The sequence below is a fragment of the Gorilla gorilla genome, chromosome 4 (genome assembly GCF_029281585.2).
Source record: "Gorilla gorilla gorilla isolate KB3781 chromosome 4, NHGRI_mGorGor1-v2.1_pri, whole genome shotgun sequence".
Lineage (NCBI taxonomy): Eukaryota > Metazoa > Chordata > Mammalia > Primates > Hominidae > Gorilla > Gorilla gorilla.
In genome coordinates, this window is record NC_073228.2 from 60,313,686 (window position 1) to 60,334,002 (window position 20,317).

At 40.8% G+C, this 20,317-nt stretch overlaps 1 protein-coding gene across 4 annotated transcripts in view; it reads left to right on the forward strand.

Annotated features, from left to right (window-relative positions):
* The window catches only part of MYO1D (myosin ID), a 384,944-nt gene that overhangs the window by 201,430 nt on the left and 163,197 nt on the right, over positions 1-20,317 (forward strand). For all 4 annotated transcript variants that reach the window (XR_010133616.1, XM_031011723.3, XM_055388511.2 and 1 more), the window contains exons 17-19: positions 11,478-11,701; positions 16,197-16,341; positions 16,871-16,975. Coding sequence is in view for 3 of the 4 variants with exons in the window: in XM_031011723.3 (XP_030867583.1) it covers positions 11,478-11,701; positions 16,197-16,341; positions 16,871-16,975 (474 nt within the window). In the remaining variant the exon portion in view is untranslated. The remainder of the gene's footprint in view (positions 1-11,477; positions 11,702-16,196; positions 16,342-16,870; positions 16,976-20,317) is intronic.

Genomic DNA, 20,317 nt, shown 5'->3' on the forward strand with positions numbered 1-20,317 from the left:
GAATGAGGTCATGCTGACAATTGAAGGGTGGTAAAGGCAGAACATTTTATTGAGCAACAAAACAGCTCTCAGCAGAGAGGGGACAGGAGGGTCAGATCGTCTCTCCAGTGTGGCTGAGTCTGGGGCTTTTATAGGCACAGGATAAGGGAGTGCATGCTAATTGGTTTGTGAGTATGCAAAAATGGTTAAAACAAAGGCACCAGTCGAAAGTGGACACGGTGTAAAAACAGGGAAGGGTATATGTAAAATAGGTGAAAGGTGGGGATCAATCAAAGGAAAGCACACCAAATGGGAAGACAGGTTCTCAGTCTCATCCATGGATTTGACTTGTAGCTTGGACTTCAGGCTTTAAGCTGTTTTTGGCTTGAAGGTAGGGTCGCACCAGGGACCCACCTATGTCTGCCTAGGATTTCTCTGTCTCCTGCCTCTATCAATGCTTGTTCTTTGGTTCTCTCTCTCTCTCTCAATCTGTATATGTGTATATCTGTGTATATAGATCTATTTGTGTGTATATATACAATTGGTTTTGGAACTATTTGAGAGTAATTTGCAGATGTAATACCCTTTCCCCTAAATATTTCATGTATATTTTCTAAAAACAAGAGCATTCTCTTCTGTAACTATAGTATAATTATCAAAATCAGAAAATTCACACTGATACAATGCTATTTTCTATGAGTTTACTTGGTTTAGGAAAATGTCTTTCAGCCAGGCGCAGTGGCTCACACCTGTAATCACAGCACTTTGGGAGGCCAATGAGGGCAGATTGCTTGAGGTCAGGAATTCGAAACCAGCCTGGCTTACATGGCAAAACCCCGTCTCTACTAAAAAAAGACAAAACTTAGCCAGGCATGATGGTGCACACCTGTAATCCTGGGCTACTCAGGAGGCTGAGACAAGAGAATTGCTAAAACCAGGAAATGGAGATTGCAGTGAGCCAAGATCACACCACCGCAACTCCAGCCTGGGTGATAGAGTGAGACTCCACCTGAAAAGAAAAAAAAAAAGAAAAAGAAAATGTCTTTCCTGACAAATGTGTATGCCTCTTATTAGCTAAATAAAATGTGTATAAAATACCCCATTTCTGTTTCTGCTTTGACTTTTAAAGTAAGCTTTATACACAATAGCTTTCATAGTCTAGGTTTTCTGGTATAATTACTCTTTATCTTATTTGAATAATTCTTTTATTTTGTTTGATTTCATTGCTTCCCAAAAGGATAGAACCTGGTTCTTTGGAAATTGTAGAGCAGGAAAACACTTCCTCTACCTGCTTAGATTCAGTGCCTGGGGCCTGCAAATTTAACTCACAAAAGACAGGTTAAGTGGAGAAAAGGCATACAATTTTTACTGATGTAAGGATTTTATATGCACAGGAACTTCACAGAAAAGAAGTGAAAAACCTAAAGAAGTGGTAGACTCAGGGTCTTATATACAATTTTAAAGAAAGGCAATAAAATGTGACTAGACATGAGATAGGGGATCTGGGATTCTAGGGCCAGTAAATTGTGAGAAAGTGACTAGGAACTGCATGAAAGGAAGTAATGGAAGGTAAAGGCTATTTTAGTAAGACCTATTTATGTAGACTTATCTCGATGTGGACTCTTCCTCTCTGGTGGTGAGAGTGTTCTTATCTTCCTAGTACAAGGAGAGGGCACTTTTCTCATGGGAAATATATCCTTTTCAGGGAGATAGGGGAAGGGCAGAGAGCTTTTCCCGCATCTACTATTTCTTAGTTGTCTTTAGCTCAAAATAATCTTTATGCCAAAGTGGCATAATTTTGGGTGGCATATCCTGATCCCCTTCAACATTAGTACTCTGTGTACAAAGAAATCTGTAGTCAATTATGGTTTTTTTCAATTCTGTTAAAGTAGATTTACATAGAAATTCTCAGAGCTTCAGCCAGGCGCAGTGGCTCACACCTGTAATCCCAGCACTTTGGGAGGCCAAAGCGGGTGGATCATGAGGTCAGGAGATCAAGACCATCCTGGCTAACATGGTAAAACCGCGTCTCTACTAAAAAATACAAAAAATTAGCCAGGCGGGGTGGCGGGCACCTGTAGTCCCAGCTACTCAGGAGGCTGAGGCAGGAGAATGGCATGAACCTGGGAGGCGGAGCTTGCAGTGAGCCGAGATCACGCCACTGCACTCCAGCCTGGGTGACAGAGTGAGACTCCATCTCAAAAAAAAAAAAAAAGAAAGAAAAAGAAATTCTCAGAGCTTCTAATGTGCTAATGTACACCATGAATCTCCATAAAGGGAATTGCAGTATGCAGCTTTTCCAAACTTATTGAAATTGGAACCCTTTTTTCAGGGAGCATTCCAAAAGCCCTGTGTTCCAGAATGTACTTTTAGAACTCTGTGGAATCGATGTTAGGGTATACCTTTGGCTGGATCTTTCAAATATCAGCTTTTTGGCAATCTAGAGAACTAGTCAAAATTGAGATTATTTGCAAACCACTAAAGCAAATGTATACTGTGTTATTATTTTGATGGAGTACTGTGTGTTTTGAATGCTGGGCATTTGTCACACAAGGTCAAAGCCTGACCTGTACTCTTTACCAGGTGGTAAGCCACCTCGCTATCAGACAGAGGTAGACTTGGAGATGGTAGAGGCTGTAGGAGTCTCCTGAAAAAGCTGAAATATTGCCAGACACCACTTTGGATCTGCTCAGATGCTCAAACTCTTGACCAAAACTCTGTAGTTCTACATCAAAATGCAGTTTAAAGATAGTCTTGAGAGATTTTCAAGATGAATTACCAAGTTTTTACCTCCTCTTTTAAGAACACAAAACCAAACAAAAGAAAAAAGTCACTTTCCTACAGCTCCACAGAGTGTTTACAAGATTGAATCCTGGAAAATCTGTCAGAGTTACTTAACCTATTATCTGGAGTAATTTTATTTTCATTTGTCTGCAAAATAATTGCGATTTGGGTTTCAATAGTGTTGATATTGGGCTGTTCTTCTGATAGTAATTGACCAAAAGGTTCAATTACTTCTTGAAGTTACAGTTATAAGGAGGCTGTCAGATCATGTCATCATCATAGTGAAGAAATCATTAATAGGCAGCAATTGTGTGCACTAAAGAATTGCAAGGTTAATGAATCTGGACAAGGCCATATTCAGGGGTGGTCACTTCTAAATTATGTTCCACCAAGCACATACCAATACCACCACCTGCAATAGTTAAGTTCATCAGGACAGCTTGTAATGATCAGACTCACATGTACTTTTTGTGTGTGTGTGGCTCTTCATTTTAATGATTTTTACATTTGTTTATTGACTAAAGATTTGGTTCTTTTGTGTCTTAGATTTATCCTATGTCTTCCAAAATATTATTAATTTATCTGTAAAATGAAGGAATTTTGTGTCAGGAATTAAGCTAATAGCCTATAAATTATATTCACTGGATTATATTTTCTTCTTGTTACATATTAACCTGCTAGTCTGGTAAAAACATGAGCACCAGCATTTTAAAAATAGCACATCAAGTCTTTATTCATTTTGTCCCTTATAGAAATGGAAGAGGAATAATTCAGAAAGATTTTTCTGTCTCTGAGTCTTCCTTTAAAATAGCTCTTAGAGCCACACCCTTCATCAGTCAATCGTGAAATATCCTAAATTGAATGTGACTGTCATATTCTAAATTTGATGGAATGTGTCCATACCAAATTTTGTATATTTATAATTTGCTCAGAGTTCATTCAACGAGAGTTCATTATTTACATAAATAAACCCTCCTCTACCACAACTTTTTAACAACCGTAAGGTGTCAGAACTCTGCCCAAATAACCATATGGGTTATGTAGACTCATCTCAATGTGGACTCTCAAAGTTCCCCATTATGTAGACTCATCTCGATATGGACATCTCGAAGATCCCCATAGGGGGAACTTAAAGATAGAAATGGAAGAAAGATGCTCCTAAAAATTGTCCTTAGGCATGGAGGACCTGAGAAGCTAGGAGCTGAAATGTTGAACGATTCTGTTTGTGGAAACCAAGAGAATGTCTAATTCAGAGCACCAGGGAGCTGTGAAGTAGTGATTTATATTGACAACAAGACAGAAAGAGCCCCCAATGCCCATAATGACTAGAATTTTGAAAAACAAAACAAAACAAAACATGGGGAACTAGGAGAAAAAAGGGAAAGCTGACCTGTGTTTGATTCTGAGACGAAACGGAAGATACATAATTGCCCTACTTCTTAATAGAGTGTAACCTAGAATCCTACTTTTTTTTGCAAAGTTTAATGACTGTTAGATGTTGCTTTGAAACGTCTGACTGCTGAAGAAGTAAGCAGCAGAAGAAAAAATGGTAGAATTAAGATGGCATTATGAAACATCTGGTTAAACATGACAGTTGTGTTTATATCCACTCTCTTAACATCTCGAAAAGAGCAGAAAAGAAATAAAAATTGGATAAACCTACGAGGACAAATAGTACCATAGTGGAAACAACAGAAGACAAGAGGTGTCAGCATAAGTTTAGAAGTAAGTAAATGAGTTGTTACTCCCAGGCAAGTGCTTGCAGAGAACAAGGCAAACAGGCAAGACAGTTTGCCTTGTTCTGACTGTAGGGCTGTAGAAAGATTCTAGACTGGGAAAGACTGGGTGCCTCTGTAGGTAGGGATGAGGGGTGGCCCTGACAGAGGAGGTTGGTTAAAATCTATATAAAGAGGAATTAGACACTAGGTCTCTCCCCAGACCACACAAAGCTAAGGGACTACCTCAGCCTCATTCTGATAGATGGCAAGAAGTTTCTTGTCTGAATAAATTGAATAGGATTTAGAGAAGTTCTGAACTTAGGGACACCAGGCTTAGTGGAGGAGAGGGGTCAGGTACCATATTGAGACCAAGGATATTAAATGGAAGTATAGACACTGAGGAGTAAGATTCCCCCCACCACCCACCCCAGACCCCTTCACTCTGAGGATTCTGGCAGGAAAGAGAAAACACTTCATGATCCTGACATTCTGGGGTTCCCCACAGATGGCTACTCCCAACCTAATCACCCTGTAGTGAAGTTCCCCATCCATGAAGCACTTATACAGAGCTTCCAAGGGCTGTTCACCCTTCAGTGAGAGTAGAGGGCCAACGATCCCTATACATTTGAGGAAGGCCTTGGGCAAGGCCAAGACTAAGACAAATAGGAAAACTGGGGATTTAGAGGTAACAGGTGCAATACAAGGAACAGTGCAAAAAATAAAACCATAAGTTATATACTCAGAGGTGGGATGAGATGTTGCATTCATAAAGTAAGAGCAACATGCTTTTAAAAGAAATATTACAAGAGCAAGGATGAGCTCTTGAAGATGGAAAATGTGACAGCCAAAGTGAAGGATTCAATATCAGACTTGGAAGATGAAGTAGAATACATTCATTCATTCAGCAAATATTATTAACTAGGTCCTTGGCATTGTTCCAGACAGTGGAAATACATCAGTGAGCAAAACAAAGATCCCCAGCCTAGTAGCCCTTAAATTCTAGTGGGAGAGAGCATAAATAACACCATAATATGTAAGTTACGTGATATGTTGGAAGGGATTGAGTGCTGGGGGAAAAAGAAAAAGCAGAGCATGGTAAGGAGAATTAAGAGTGCTGGGCGGGTGGGGGAGCGGGGAGGTGGAGACAAGTTGAACTTTTAAATCAGAAGGCCAGGGCTGGCCTCCCTTGGGAAGGTGACAACTGAGCAAAGATGCAGAGAGTGAGGAAGTCAGCCATCTGATGGCTGGGAGCAGATTATTCCAGGCAGAGGGAGCAACTAGCACAAAAGCCCTGAGACAAGAGGATGCCTGGCCTGTGTAGGGTCCAGCAGGGAGGCCAGTATGGCGGGAGCGAGCAGGGGAGAGGACAGCGGGAGATGAGGTGGGGAGGAGACAGTATCAGACCACATAGGGCCATGAACGCTATAGGAAGGACTTTGGCTTTTCTGCTCAGGGAAATAGCCACTGCAGAGTTTGAGCAGAGAAGTGACATGATCTGGCTTTGGTCTTAAAAGGATCACTCTGGCTGCTGTGTTGAGAATTGGCACCTCAGTTGCAAGGAGGTGTGCAACGCCATGCCAGCATTCTCTGTTTATACCTGAGTCGTTCCCTGTCAGCAGGCCTCTCTGTTTGCCGCTGTCCTCTTTTCTGAGAAATGGTCCCTTGCTTGCTCCTCTGTCAGTATGCTCTCTACCCGATATCCTCTGCTGACTTCACCTCGCAGGTCCCAGTGTGTGTCCTTCAGCTCCCACTCCTCTGGCCTCATATCCTAAAGCACGTAACGTCTGGCTGGTTCTACTTTTGTGTTAATATTGTTTGAAGCAGGGCCCCTTTTGGCTCCCTTGTTTGTTGAACCTCTCAGCCATATGCAAATAAGTATTAAGCACTTGTTTTTTAATATAACATTTAATTTTCTGCTTTCTGAGGCTTTTTCATCAGGCACAGTCCTTTACAAACGTAAGCTTTGTATGACTCAACAAACTCAACAGTTTAAGCTGCTTTAAACAAAGAGAGAAAACAGGAAAATCTGTCTTATACCTTAAATTCCAAACCTGCAGACCCTTGGTGGGAAAACCAACCAACAACCCTCCTGCCACACATACACACAAACTTTTATGGAAGCGTATCTATTTAAACCAAATATGCTTAGATTATAAGGGAAAACGCATGAATCATTTTTTCCTGTAAAATCATTTTCCTCTGTAGTTTTCAATGCTTGTCCTTTGATGTTAAAAAATAGAGCCTAAGGGACTTCTCATAAAGTTGGTGATATAACTGCAGGTTCACAAAATTTCCTTCCCACAGAATTGTGTAAGATTAACAAATATCAAATGTAAAAATAACAAAGAACATGCCATCAACCCTGAAACCAAGAAAAGATTCCAACTCCATACCATCAACTTTGAGAAGTGTCATCCAAAAAAAGAAAACTTGGGCCAAATTGAAAGAAGATGCTTTTAAAAAATCGATATGTTCTTCAAAGAGAAGAATGGAGCATGGAGAAGTACAAGGAGGAAATTCTGAAAAGTCGTACTACTTTTGAAGGTGCTACATTCAGTATAAAGGTGTACCAGAGGGAGGGCTTAGAATACCCCACACCTTCATCGGGGACCCTTTCTTTCACCAAGAAGACTTCTTTCACAAGCAAGAAGAGTAGGCAAGCTTTGCCATCTTTCCTGCCTCTGATATATCAATAAGTGGGTGTAAAATGAGGAAAGCATCTGCAAGCAATGATTATTACAGCCGAACCAAGGAAAAGCTCCACTAGACATGAAAAAGGAACACTTGGCCCCATAACAAGCCAAAAGCCTACGATACAACCCAGATTTGAAGCAAACCTCTGATGCATTTATTTCATAGAATGAAGTAAAGCAGTTACTTAAAGCCCCTGCATGCTCTCCTCTCCTCTTGGGCAACTGAATGACTGGATAAGGCATATAAACCATGGACACCAGTCCATATTATAGGTGGAAGAATAAAACAGTATCAAATCAGGCACTGTTTGGGGGCAAATGGCAGACTGAGAAAGAATGACTTACATTTACTAAACAGTTTTCAGGTCACACTGACAAGTGATGGAGGCAAAAAATCTGCACATACAAAAAAAGAAAGTAGCACAATCGCCGGGTGCGGTGGCTCACACCTGTAATCCCAGCACTTTGGGAAGCCAAGGCGGGTGGATCACAAGGTCAGGAGATCGAGACCATCCTGGCTAACACAGTGAAACCCCGTCTCTACTAAAAATACAAAAAGTTAGCCAGGCGTGGTGGCAGGTGCCTATAGTCCCAGCTACTCAGGAGGCTGAGGCAGGAGAATGGCGTGAACCCAGGAGGTGGAGCTTGCAGTGAGCCAAGATCACGCCACTGCACTCTCGCCTGGGTGACAGAGCGAGACCCTGTCTCAAAAAAAAAAAAAAAAGAAAGAAAAGAAAGTAGCACGACCCACTAAAGGTAAATAAAGAACAGACTTTCAAATAGTCATAACAGCCTATGCTTATTGGGCACTGACTACTCACCAGGCACTATTTTAAGTGTTGCGTATGTATTAACTCCATTAATCCTCATAACACTACAAGGTAAGCACCATTATTATCCCCATTTTACAGCTAAGAAAACTAAGGCACAGAAGGAAGCTTGCCCAAGTTTACACAGCTCTTTTTTTTTCTTTTGAGACAGTCTCGCTCTGTCACCCAGGCTGCAATGCAATGGTGCGATCTCAGCTCACTGCAGCCTTCCCTTCCCAGGTTCAGGCGATTCTCCTGCCTCAGCCTCGCGAGTAGCTGCAATTACAGATGCGCACCACCACACTTGCCTAATTTTTTGTATTTTTTAGTAGAGACGGGGTTTCACCATGTTGGCCAAGCTGGTCTGGAACTCCTGACCTTGTGATCCGCCCACCTTGGCCTCCCAAAGTGCTGAGATTACAGGCGTGAGCCACCGCGTCCCGCTGCGCAGCTCTTAAGAGTGGGACCAGGATTTGAAAACAGGCAGTCTGAGTCCAGAGCTTGTTCTCAACTACTCTGCTTTTATAACTCAAGAAACAGACAACATTTTAGACAACTGCTTTTTACTTTCAAGGAAATTTAAGAGAATAGAAATGTATTGGCCATACACCTTTTCTTGAAAGCTACTGGGCGTGGGGCGGTGGGGGAGAACTAGGATCCAACGTGGAAGAGTAGTTTAAAAAGCCCCAGGATAGGGAACTGTTCAGTGGATACAGGTAATATCAAAGAAAAAGATTCAGTTAATGTGCCTGACGAGTAAAAAAATTACTGCTAATCATTTGATGGGTCTGTAAGAGCATTTGGCAAAAATTAGCAGTAGGTTTATAGTAAATAAAGCAAATTTTAAAAACAAGGCAGTTACTAATGATAGGTAAAAACAAATACACACAATAAAGAAAGAACATTCATACTTCTTAGCACAGCAATGAACCAACTATATGTGTAATATATAATACAATGCAATATAACATACATATCATATGTAAATTATTCAATATATAATAGAGTTAATATAGGTAATGTAAACATACTTTAACTATGATTGGGAAGGTAGATGAGAAGAAAGAATGATGGTGAGAGAGCTAAATCTCCATCTTGCATGATTTGGATAGTGTCTAAAAGGATCAACCAAGAAATCATAATATACGTGGTTTTTTGGGGGGGGTATTTTTTTGGGGGGGACAGGGTCTCACTTCCATCGCCCAGGCTGGAGTACAGTGGTGCAATCTTGGCTCACTATAGCCTCAACCTCCTGAACTCAGGCAATCCTCCCACCTAAGCCTCCTGAGAAGCTGGGACTACAGGTGCACACCACCACACCTGGCTAATTTTTCTGTATTTTTGGTGGAGACAGGGTTTCGCCATGTTGCCCATGCTGGTTTCAAACTCTTAGGCTCAAGTGATCCTCCCACCTCAACCTCCTAAAGTGCTAGGATTACAGGCATGAGCCACCACACCTAGCCATATTATCTATAAATATGACAGTAAATATGGAAGAAGCATCTAAAATAGTTTGTGTTGATTGAGACTGGAGGTAGGGAGGTGGGTTTAGAAGGATGAAGAGAAGGGCTAGTGTGTTTGTTTATATGCATTTTTGTGCTATTTCATTTTTTCAACTATTAAAAACCTAAATAAGCCAACACAGATGAAATTATAAAGGTTGTCAAAAAAAGACCCCCTTTATAAAGTAGGTTTCTTGTAAAAGAAATAAATTACTGCTTAAAAAGTACTTACTTATAAAATGTTTTTTTCAATTTGCTAAAGAATCTAACCAAAACCATTCTAATAGGAAGCTCTATAAAACACTTCTTGAAAATTAAAGATTGATATCCTTTATAGATGTGGCTCCAAGGAGTCTTAAATTCCTCCCAATAAAAAAAAAGCAACAAACAGTAGGAAACTTAAAAATGTGTTTTGTCTAAGAAATTAAATCACATACTTTCACCCTGTAATTGTATTTTTTTGGTTTTTCAAGATGCTAAAGAAGGGAGCTTTATTTTTGCACTTGGGTGGAGGCGTAACAAAGCCATCTGTACGGTGGATTTGGCTACAAGGAAGGGAGCCATTTTGACTAAAAAGGGCTGCTGTACTGACGCCACATGAGATGACGAGTTAGTTTTTATTGCCTCATTGTCTTTAAACATTCTGTTTATATGTGAACTCTAGATTACCATCACAAATTGCCCATGTGTCATGTTTCCCTTAAATGTTATGGTTTTTCTTGACCCATTGGGGTCTCTTGATGATCTTCTTGCACGTAGTGTGCAAACAAATCTGTATTGTGCAGCAGGCTGAAAAGGGAGAACACTGCAAGCACATGGTGTACTTTAGGAGTCCGCATGAGGACAAACCTAAAACAACTGAGTCAAATGAGGCATTGCGCAAGTTTTGCTTAGAGGAATTGGTGGGCACAGATGGGGATTTTTAAGAAGAAATAAAAGAAACCTGAGGGAGTCTGCAGAACCCATACTGTGGGCTTTGAACTAGAGGTTGAAAATCTTGGCTCTGAAAGGCCAGGGACTAGGGAGGGAAATAATACAATCAACCTAAGAGTTGGAACAGTTATTTAAGTAGCAGCAATAAATATACTGGGGCATGATGGCGATGTGTACAAGGAGTTCATCGAAGAAAGCAACTAGGGTTGTTTGGCATCTTGGAGACTGGTAGCAGAAAGGGAAAGAAAGGGGTTTACACTTCCATATTGTGGAAGAAGGAGTAAAGTGGTGGTGGAGAGGATATACAGGGGAAGAGCCAGTGATTAATTGAAGATCACACCAAATTTGTTTTTGCTTGAGAAGTTGAGAAATATGGGTACCTGACAAAGGATCCTGAAAAAAAATAAGTATCTCTGACTTTACCATGCTTGGATGAAGTTGGCATTGAGGCGTTTATATAGTGTCATTGATTTGTGAGCACTGAAAAACTTTTAACAAAGATTCACAGGATATTAGTACGTAATCTGATTTACCCTTTACCCATGAATCTTTGAGAGTTTACATAGTGCCACGGGAGAGGAGGTGCACAGGCTGTGTGTAAATCAGTTTGTAAATCCAAAGTGGCGTTACACCAGTGGCCAGCATGTATAATCTATGTAAAGTTAGGTTTCACAAGAAAACTATAGATGCTTATGGCATGATGTTCTGACTCATCTCGCTTCCCTTCAGCATTCCTAAAATATTTATCCAAAGATATTTGCATTTTGGCTTTCTTCTTTTCATGACAGTAAAGTTAAAACAGGACTCAGCTTCAGGCTCAGCACACACTTCAGTGTAGAATAATGAGCAGCTAGACAGCTGAAACAAAATGACTGACGTGACTCCCCACGCCATCTGTTGGTGGCAGGTGGAACTGACATGCTTTGGCTCTGGCTGATTTATGTGCACACTTGCAAGTTGCCTGGTTGAGTTTGTAAGTAGAGGAGCTGCTATAATATCAAAGCCATCCACAACTCAGCCAGTCAATAATGTTTTCCTTTTTCTTTCTCTATTGTGAAGGTGTGGCGGGGCACCCTGGCCCGCATGCGGTACAAAAGAACCAAGGCAGCTCTGACCATAATCAGGTACTACCGGCGCTACAAAGTGAAGTCGTACATCCACGAGGTGGCCAGACGCTTCCATGGCGTCAAGACCATGCGAGACTACGGGAAGCACGTGAAGTGGCCAAGCCCTCCTAAAGTTCTTCGCCGTTTTGAGGAGGCCCTGCAGACGATTTTCAATAGGTAAGAACGTGTTGCTGTGTGCTGCATCCATTTATGGTGGCACAGTTAATACTATGCAAAGTCACAAGTCTGAGACCGTGATATTGACTCAGCTATTTGCTGTTATGACATTTACCTTTACCTTATGTTTTCAGTTTTGTAGATTTGGCTTTCAAAGAGCATCTGCTTACCCCTCAAAATAAAGGAACTGCCAGTTTGTTTTTCCTGTAGCAGCTGACAGCAATGTGCCACAACCCCTGGACACAAGCCATAGTTAAGATAAGCTACTAGCATGCTGTTTCTACTTACTTTTATTAGCTAAAAATAAAACCACCACACATAACTCAAACTAGAAAATCCATTAATCCTTTCAAAGCAGTGGTTCTCAATTCTGCTGCACCTTAGAATAACAAGGAGTTTAGGAAATATGCCAGCACCCAGGTCCTACCACCAGAGAGTCCTGTTTAATGGTGCTGGAGGGGTGGGGCCCAGGCAGAGGTCCTTTTTTAAAGTTTCCCACGTGATTTTAAAGTGCAGCCAAAGGGGAAAATAACTGTTTTTAGAGCGAGCTGTCTTTTAAATAAATAAAAACCCAAGTAAAATTGGGTACCTTTCCAACTGGTCTTTATTTTTTTATAACCTGCCCTGGATCTGAGTGTGTAGTTATTCCAAGTCCTTTCTCCTCGCTTCTTGAGCTTATTTATTGCCAGTATACACCAGATATATTTAGTTCTGTCTTAGATACAGCCATCTAGTCACATAAACTAAGCTACTTCTTCTCAAATATAGTCATTTTATCATGATACTCCATAAAGAACACTTTGAACTAATTGATATGCTGAATGTACAAGAACTAATGTATAATTCTGTGCTAAATCAGATGTTATCTTCTTTAGATTTTGCTCTAAATATAATTGATGGAAGGTATCAAAAGATAAAGAAAAATGCATGGAAGAAAACTCTTTAATATATATCTCATATGCTTTTTTAAAAAAAGAAATAATTGCTCATAAGAAGAAAAAATACAGAATTATTGAAAACAAAAGTACCTCAACCTTCAGTTCTCAGATATAGTACTATAAATAATTAGTTTTCAATCTCGGCAGGCTTTTTACGTAGTCACATATGATTTGAGCATTTTTTTCCTCTTTTTTACACAGGCAAGATTATATGTATGGCTATATGACTTTACTCAAAAATAAGTCTTGAAGATCTGTCCATACCAATAAAGATCTGTGTAAGATTTTTAAGAGCTGCAGGAGATTGTTATTGATTTTGATTAGATTGCACTACAGCCTATACAGTCTTCTTTTTAGATTTTGAGGTTTTACTTGTGGTCTAGAATTGATTGATTTGTACAAAATTCAATGTACTCATTCAGCAAATACTTACTAAATGTCTGCTATGTTGCAGGCACTGACCTAGGTTTCAGGGATACGGTGACAAACAAGAAAAATGTGAAAGACAGTCACAGCCTTCCCAGGCCTTATAATCAATGGCATTTGAAACTAACAGGTCTGCTACATTTGTTCTGTATACGCACACGTGCGTGCACACAAGCACACTCGCATACACACGCACACTGAATCTTGCCAGTTGTGTCCATCTAGTCCGGGGGTCTGCAAACTTTTTCTGAAAGAGCCAGATATTAAGTATTTTAGGCTTTGTAGGCTACAGATGGTCTCTGTCACATATTCTTCGTTTTGGTTTTGGTAAACATGTAAAAATGTAAAAACTATTCTTAGCTTGTGGGCAGTACCAAGACAGACCATTGGCCAGATTTGGCACAGGCTATAGTTTGCCAACCCCTGATCTAGGCACTATCAGGAATTTTTTGATCTGTGGAATACAGAGAGCAATGTATTAAAGAATTCTACTGTGATTGTAGCATTCTTGTGTTTGTTTTTCTAAAATCTCAATGTGCATCTAATCATGTTTAAGTTCACTCCTGTTCTTCACAGTAATTCTTTTTAATTGAGCTTTCTCCATGCCTGGCTTTGTCCCCTTTTCATGTCATTGAGGCTGGTGATTTATATGGCTGCAGCTGTTGTTGGCTACACGTATTTATAGACAGCAGTTTGCTTGATTAGGATGAGAAGCAAGGGTGGCTTTCTCCATGGTCGTATAGGTCAGGTCCTGAATCCCCCAGTGTGCTTCTGTGGCCTTTGGAGTCAGTCAGGGACAGACCTTGTCCTGAGCCACTGTGGGCAGTAAAGACAGGACAGGCTGACCAGGTTTGTAGACTGGAAACAGACCAGTAGACAGAGCAAAGATGTCTCTCCACCAGTCATGAAATTTGGAGATCAAGGGCTGATTCGAGAAGTTGCTTAGGAAGCCACTGAGTATTGTAAGACCCACCTGTCACAGTGTCCTTGACTTTGACCACCAACTGCTCCAAGTCTGTCACTCTTCTAGTCTCTTCTGGAATGATCTTAGGACAGTCTGTCTTGTTGGAGTGTTGGTTGTCCATAGGAAGTAAAGACAGGATTCCACTATTCTACTGAGCCATGACTTCTTCATGGTTGTTGCTTTGGCAGCCTACTATCTCTGACCAACATGTGGCCTGCCTCACTGCAGCCAGCCATTCCATGTGCAGAGAACAGGCACAGCTCTCACCTTAAAATCCTTCATCTCCTGCCCTTGCTACCAGTCCCTGCCACTTCAGGCTTCAGGATTCTCATCTATCCCTCTGAGGGGTTTTCTCCTTCCACTGAGTAGAGTGCTCTGCCCTGAGTGAGCCGCTTCCCCATCAGCTGGATCCCATCTGCTTTGTGTCTTCCAGAAAGTCATTACACTGTCTACTTTATTGACATTCCCATTTTCTGGTGTTGTTATAAATGTTTCCTTATTTTTATATTTATTTGGTTATTTCAGTGGGAATTTTCCATTTTAGTTAAATCTCATTCTATGGAAACAAGTTTGAGAACAGCCGGCCTTGATTAATTCGTCTGATCAAAAGGAAGTTCTCTGTTTGCTTCCAACCTCCGTACTTCAAGCTCCTGTGGCAGAAGAGAGGATATAAGCATCGTGCAGGGCTAGGGTGCCGCCAAGCGCATAAGAGAACTTGTACCTGTTTTTTCCCAATCAGGAACAGGTTATTTTTGGTTTAAGCTTTCAGTTGCTTAGCCAAAAAATCCTGGAGTCGTCCTTAAATCCTCTCTGGCCCCCACATCTAATCCATTGTCAAATTCTATTTGTTCTTCCTTCAGAAGTATGCAGAACCAACACTTACCTCCACCTCCACCTCCACCTCCCTGATCCAAGCCACCTTGCTCTAGCATGTGTGTTACGGAAATAGCCATGTAACAGGTCTTCCTGTTCCCAGCCTATAGCAACCACAATGACCCTTTTAAAGCATGAGTCAGGTCATGTCCCATCTTTGTTCCAAACCTTCCGATGGCTTCTCATCTCATTCACAGGAAAGGCCAAAGTCCTGATCATGGTCTCATGGCTTTGTGGATTCTGACCCTGACTCTCCCAGCTCCTTACACTGCTCCTCTGATGCACCAAGCAAGCTCACATCCCGGAGCCTTTGCACTTGCTGTGTTCTCTTCTCTTCCTGGAACACTCTGGTGCAGGTCTCCGTATGACCAGCTCCCTCACGGCCTGTAGGTCTCTGCTCATCTATCCTTATCAGTGGTGCCTGCCCAGACCACCCTATATAAACCACCCTATATAAACCACACCCAGTCTGCATTCCTTCCATCTTCCACACTCCCGGTCCTCCTTGCCTTACCATCACCATCCTACATACTATATGTCTACTCATATATTTGCTATCTGTCACTTCTCTCCAGAATACAAGCACCTAGCAGAAAGACCTTTGTTTTGCTTATTACTGTGCCCCCACTGCCTAGAACAGCACTGGGAGTTTAGCGGGCACCTAGAAAACCTTCATTGAATGAATGAATGATGAATCCAATTTTCTGTGCCCTAAATATAAATATTATGAGAGCCCATGTATCACTAAGTTCTAGTTGCTTTCAAAACACACAAACAACAAAGCAAGTTTTAGGAAAGATCTGTCTACATAAAATGATATGTATTTTAGCAACTTCTGTGTGTATTTTGGAGGCATTTTACTTTTTTTAGCATGCCAGTGCTTTGATTTCATTCTACTTAATGACAGCTTCAGTTATTTTTGAGAATGCATGGAGCCCAGGCATGGTGGCTCATGCCTGTAATCCCAGCACTTTGGGAGGCCGACGCAGGCAGATCACTTGAGGTCAGGAGTTCAGGACCAGCCTGGCCAACATGGTGAAACCCCATCTCTTATAAAAATACAAAAATTAACCAGGCATGGTGGCACGCACCTGTAATCCCAGCTACCCAGGAGGCTGAGGCAGGAGAATCACTTGAACCTGGGAGGCAGAGGTTGCAGTGAGCTGAGATCATGCCATGCACTCCAGCCTGGGAGATGGAGGGAGACTCAAAAAAGAAAAAAAAAAAAAAAGAGAGAGAGAATGCATGGGATTGCATTTCTAAAGTCTAATACATGTTGTCTATTTACTTGTAGATGGAGAGCATCCCAGCTCATCAAGAGCATTCCAGCCTCAGACCTGCCCCAGGTCAGGGCAAAGGTTGCAGCCATGGAAATGTTGAAGGGTCAAAGGGCTGACCTCGGGCTCCAGAGGGCCTGGGAGGGCAACTATCTTGCTTCGGTAAGTCCAAGGGAACAAAGTGAAATCTACTTCTATTTCCTCTACTAAAAAAGAGAAGAACATATCTCCAAAGAATTTGCAGAAAGGATAAAACACTTTTAGAAACTAAATAATTTCTATGAGATACTAAAACATTTTATTGCTTCTAAATGTACAGTATTTGATGTTTCTCCCATATTTAAAAGGGTTCTGTGTGTTGTATCCATATGTATTAAATACACTCTATAACCTGGCCTTTGACCATTTAAACCTTCCCTTACATCATTCAGTGACGATTTTTTAATTACTACCTTTATATTAATTATTCCCAGAGCTACACTTTATCCTCTCTCCCATTCCCTATTTTAAAATTTGTATAGGATCTTTGATGTTACAACAACCATTTAGTAGCTTACCATCTGGGGTGAGGAGATAAAGAGTGCATGTGTGAAACTATATAAGTGTAGTTATAAAGCAGTACACTGAAAGATTGCCTTTCCTTCTAAAATGCTAAGCATACTCATTTTGTCTTGTTTCCTTTCTCTTTCAGAAGCCAGATACACCTCAGACCTCAGGCACTTTTGTCCCTGTTGCTAATGAATTGAAACGGAAGGACAAATACATGAATGTCCTCTTTTCCTGTCACGTCCGTAAGGTAAGGCAAGCTTAAACCAGATCATCTTGGAAAGGAAAGACTGATTCAGATGAAACTCACTTAAGTAAGCCTGTAATAAAACATAACAGTAGGTACATAACTAGCTTCATCATCAGTTCACTAGACCTGTCTGTGCTGAGGCATTGTAGGAATGGCTGAGGTGACTACAACTTTACAGTTAGGCTATAAAGCCTTCCTAAGGGAAGTGATAAACTTTTTTTTTTTTTTTTTTTTTTTTGGAGATGGTGTTTTACTCATGTTGTCCAGGCTGGACAGCAGTGGCGTAATCTCGGCTCACTGCAACCTCCGCTTCCCAGGTTCAAGTGATTCTCCTGTCTCAGCCTCCCAAGTAACTGGGATTACAGGCATGCACCACCATGTCTAGCTAACTTTATATTTTTAGTAGAGGCAGGGTTTTACCATGTTGGTCAGGCTGGTCTCGACCTCCTGATCTCAGGTGATTCACCTGCCTCAGCCTCCCGAAGTGCTGGGATTCCAGGACTGAGTCACCATGCCCAGCCAATTTCTTTTTAAAATTAGAAAAAAAAAAAAAAACTAGATTGCGGGGACCTCTTTGAAGTCAGGGATTTGTATTTCACTGCATGTGTATCTTTCATAGCAGCTGTATATCTGCTTTATATTTAATTGTCATTTAGTTCTTTTTATACCTACATTATTTCTTTTATTTTTTTTTTTGAAACGGAGTCTCATTCTGTCGTCCAGGCTGGAGTGCAGTGGTGCAATCTCGGCTCACTGCAAGCTCCGCCTCCCGGGTTCATGCCATTCTCCTGCCTTAGCCTCCCGAGTAGCTGGGACTACAGGCGCCCACCACCATGCCCGGCTAATTTTTTGTATTCTTTAGTAGAGACGGGGTTTCACCGTGTTAGCCAGGATGGTCTCGATCTCCTGACCTCGTGAACCGCCCGCCTCGGCCTCCCAGAGTTCTGGGATTACAGGCGTGAGCCACCGCGCCCAGCCTATACCTACGTTATTTCTATAAAACAGGGTTTGGGAGAGGAAGAACTGAGTTTTAAAAAGAGGAGTAGGGCATATTGAGATTCAGAAGTTGAGGGAAAAGTTACCTGCTATGAATGTATTTGCTTGTCTGGTGCAGGATACTTGGGCTGCTATTTACCTGGAGATGATAGCAGTTGGGCAAATGGAAGTTGGGAAGTGGAAGGCAAAGGACGTAGCTAGTCTTAAAAAAAAAACCTTAAAATACTTGTTTAGAAGAACACAGAAGAATTGAAATTATCATTAAAAGAGTATTTTGTAGAATTATCCAAATACATTTTAAAATATTAATGAAATTGTAATTTTTAAAAAATATTAACTAGGTTGATCCAAGAAGAGACAGTAACATAAATATGGCAATAGACAAAGGAGGAATTAAGAAAATTATCAAAGAATTACCTCATATTAAAGGCCCAAGTATAGGCGATTTTACACGTGCTTCATTTCAGATCTTTTAAAAAATAATAATTACAGTATTATTCAGATCAAAATAATGAAATATGATTTTTCAACTATAAATTTGGCAGTCTTTAAAGTGTTGATAATAACCAATGTTTATAAGGATGTAAGAAGACATTTTTGGTCGGAGTATAAGATATAGTCATTTAGAGTGGACAATTTGGCAATATCTATCAAAATTTAAAATTCTCATACCACTTAATCTAAGAATTCCACAACCCATATTTACCCTACAAATATATCTGCACAAATACCCAGAGAGAGAGAGATGTACAGGTTTGTACATTTGTAACAGCCAGAAAAACTGGAAAATATGTGAATATATATCAATAGGTAATTAATCAATTGTGTATGTACACAGTAATATACACTGATATTAAATTAGCGGGAGGCCAGATGCAGTGGCTTATGCCTATAATCCCACCATGTTGGAAGGCCGAGGCGGGTGGATCATGAGGTCAAGCGATCAAGACCATCCTGGCCAACATGGTGAAACCCCATCTCTACTAAAAATACAAAAAAATTAACTGGGTCTGGTGGTGTGCACCTGTAGTCCCAGCTACTCAGGAGCCTGAGGCAGGAGAATTGCTTGAACTCGGGAAGCAGAGGTTGCAGTGAGCCGAGATTGTGCCACTGCACTCCAGCTGGGTGACAGAACAAGACTCCATCTAAAAAAAAAAAAAAAAAAAAAAAAAGTGGGAAAAAGATATCTATGTGGGGAGAAAAGGACAAAATGTGTGAAACAGTGGTTTTCAAGACAGTGGACATCAAGCAAGGAAAGACAATGTTCCCTGAAATATGAAGAAAAAAATGAGGTGATGAGCCCTGCAATTTGCTAGTTTTCTGTCTTGAGAGACTTTCCAGTCCCAGGATGAGCAGTGGGGGAAGCCCAGGCAGAGCCCAGTAGACAAAGACAAAGCTTTTCAATAGTGAGAGAGACTAAGGCAGCTAGAATTTGCGGAGCAGAGTATCAGAGAGGAGAGAGTTGCGCAGAGAGAAAACTCTGAAGATCTGTAGAGTTCACTTTGACTGTTCGTCTGAGTACTGATCAGCACATACATATGTGCATATGAGGAAATGACTCAAGGCTGGGAAACAGCAACCCAAAAGGATTATAGGCAACAATGCCCAGTACTCACACAGGGTTGCAAGTAGTGCCTGCTCACACCAGCCAGACTGGAAAACCTCATGATTTATGAGGCACTGAATAGAGTACTGACAAGAGATTGCCTCAGTGGGGGGTTATAACTAGCCCTTGACCAAACACTGTTCTGATCCTACCTAATAAATCTTGAAAGCACAACCAGAGATAATCAAACTGTTCCCAAGTAACCTAACCAGAACAAAGCCCAAAAATGTTTATAGGAATACAAAAATATCCTGCTCACAGAAGGTAAAATTCACAACATATGACATCCACTCAAAAGTTTCCAAGCATACAAAACAAGAGACTACAACTCATAAGGAGAGAAAAAATTAATCATTCAAACTGACCCAGAACTGATGTAGATGATAGAATTAACAGACAAGGTCATTAAAATAATTATTATGATTGTATTCCATATCTTCAGAAAGCTAGAGGAAAGATTTAACATGTTAAATAAACACATGGAAGATTTTTTTAATGACCTGCATGAAGTTATAAAGATGAAAAATACAATTTCTGGGAGGAAAAAACATACTCAATGGGATTAACAGCAGATTAGTCTTTGCAGAAGGAAAACTAGTGAATTTGAAGATATAGCAATAAAAACTACCCAGAATTAAACACAGAGAGAAAAATAAAAGGCTAAAACAAAGCATCAGGAAGCTGTTAGATAACTTCCTGTGGCCTAATATAGGTGCAGATGAAGTCTCTGAGGGAGAGGA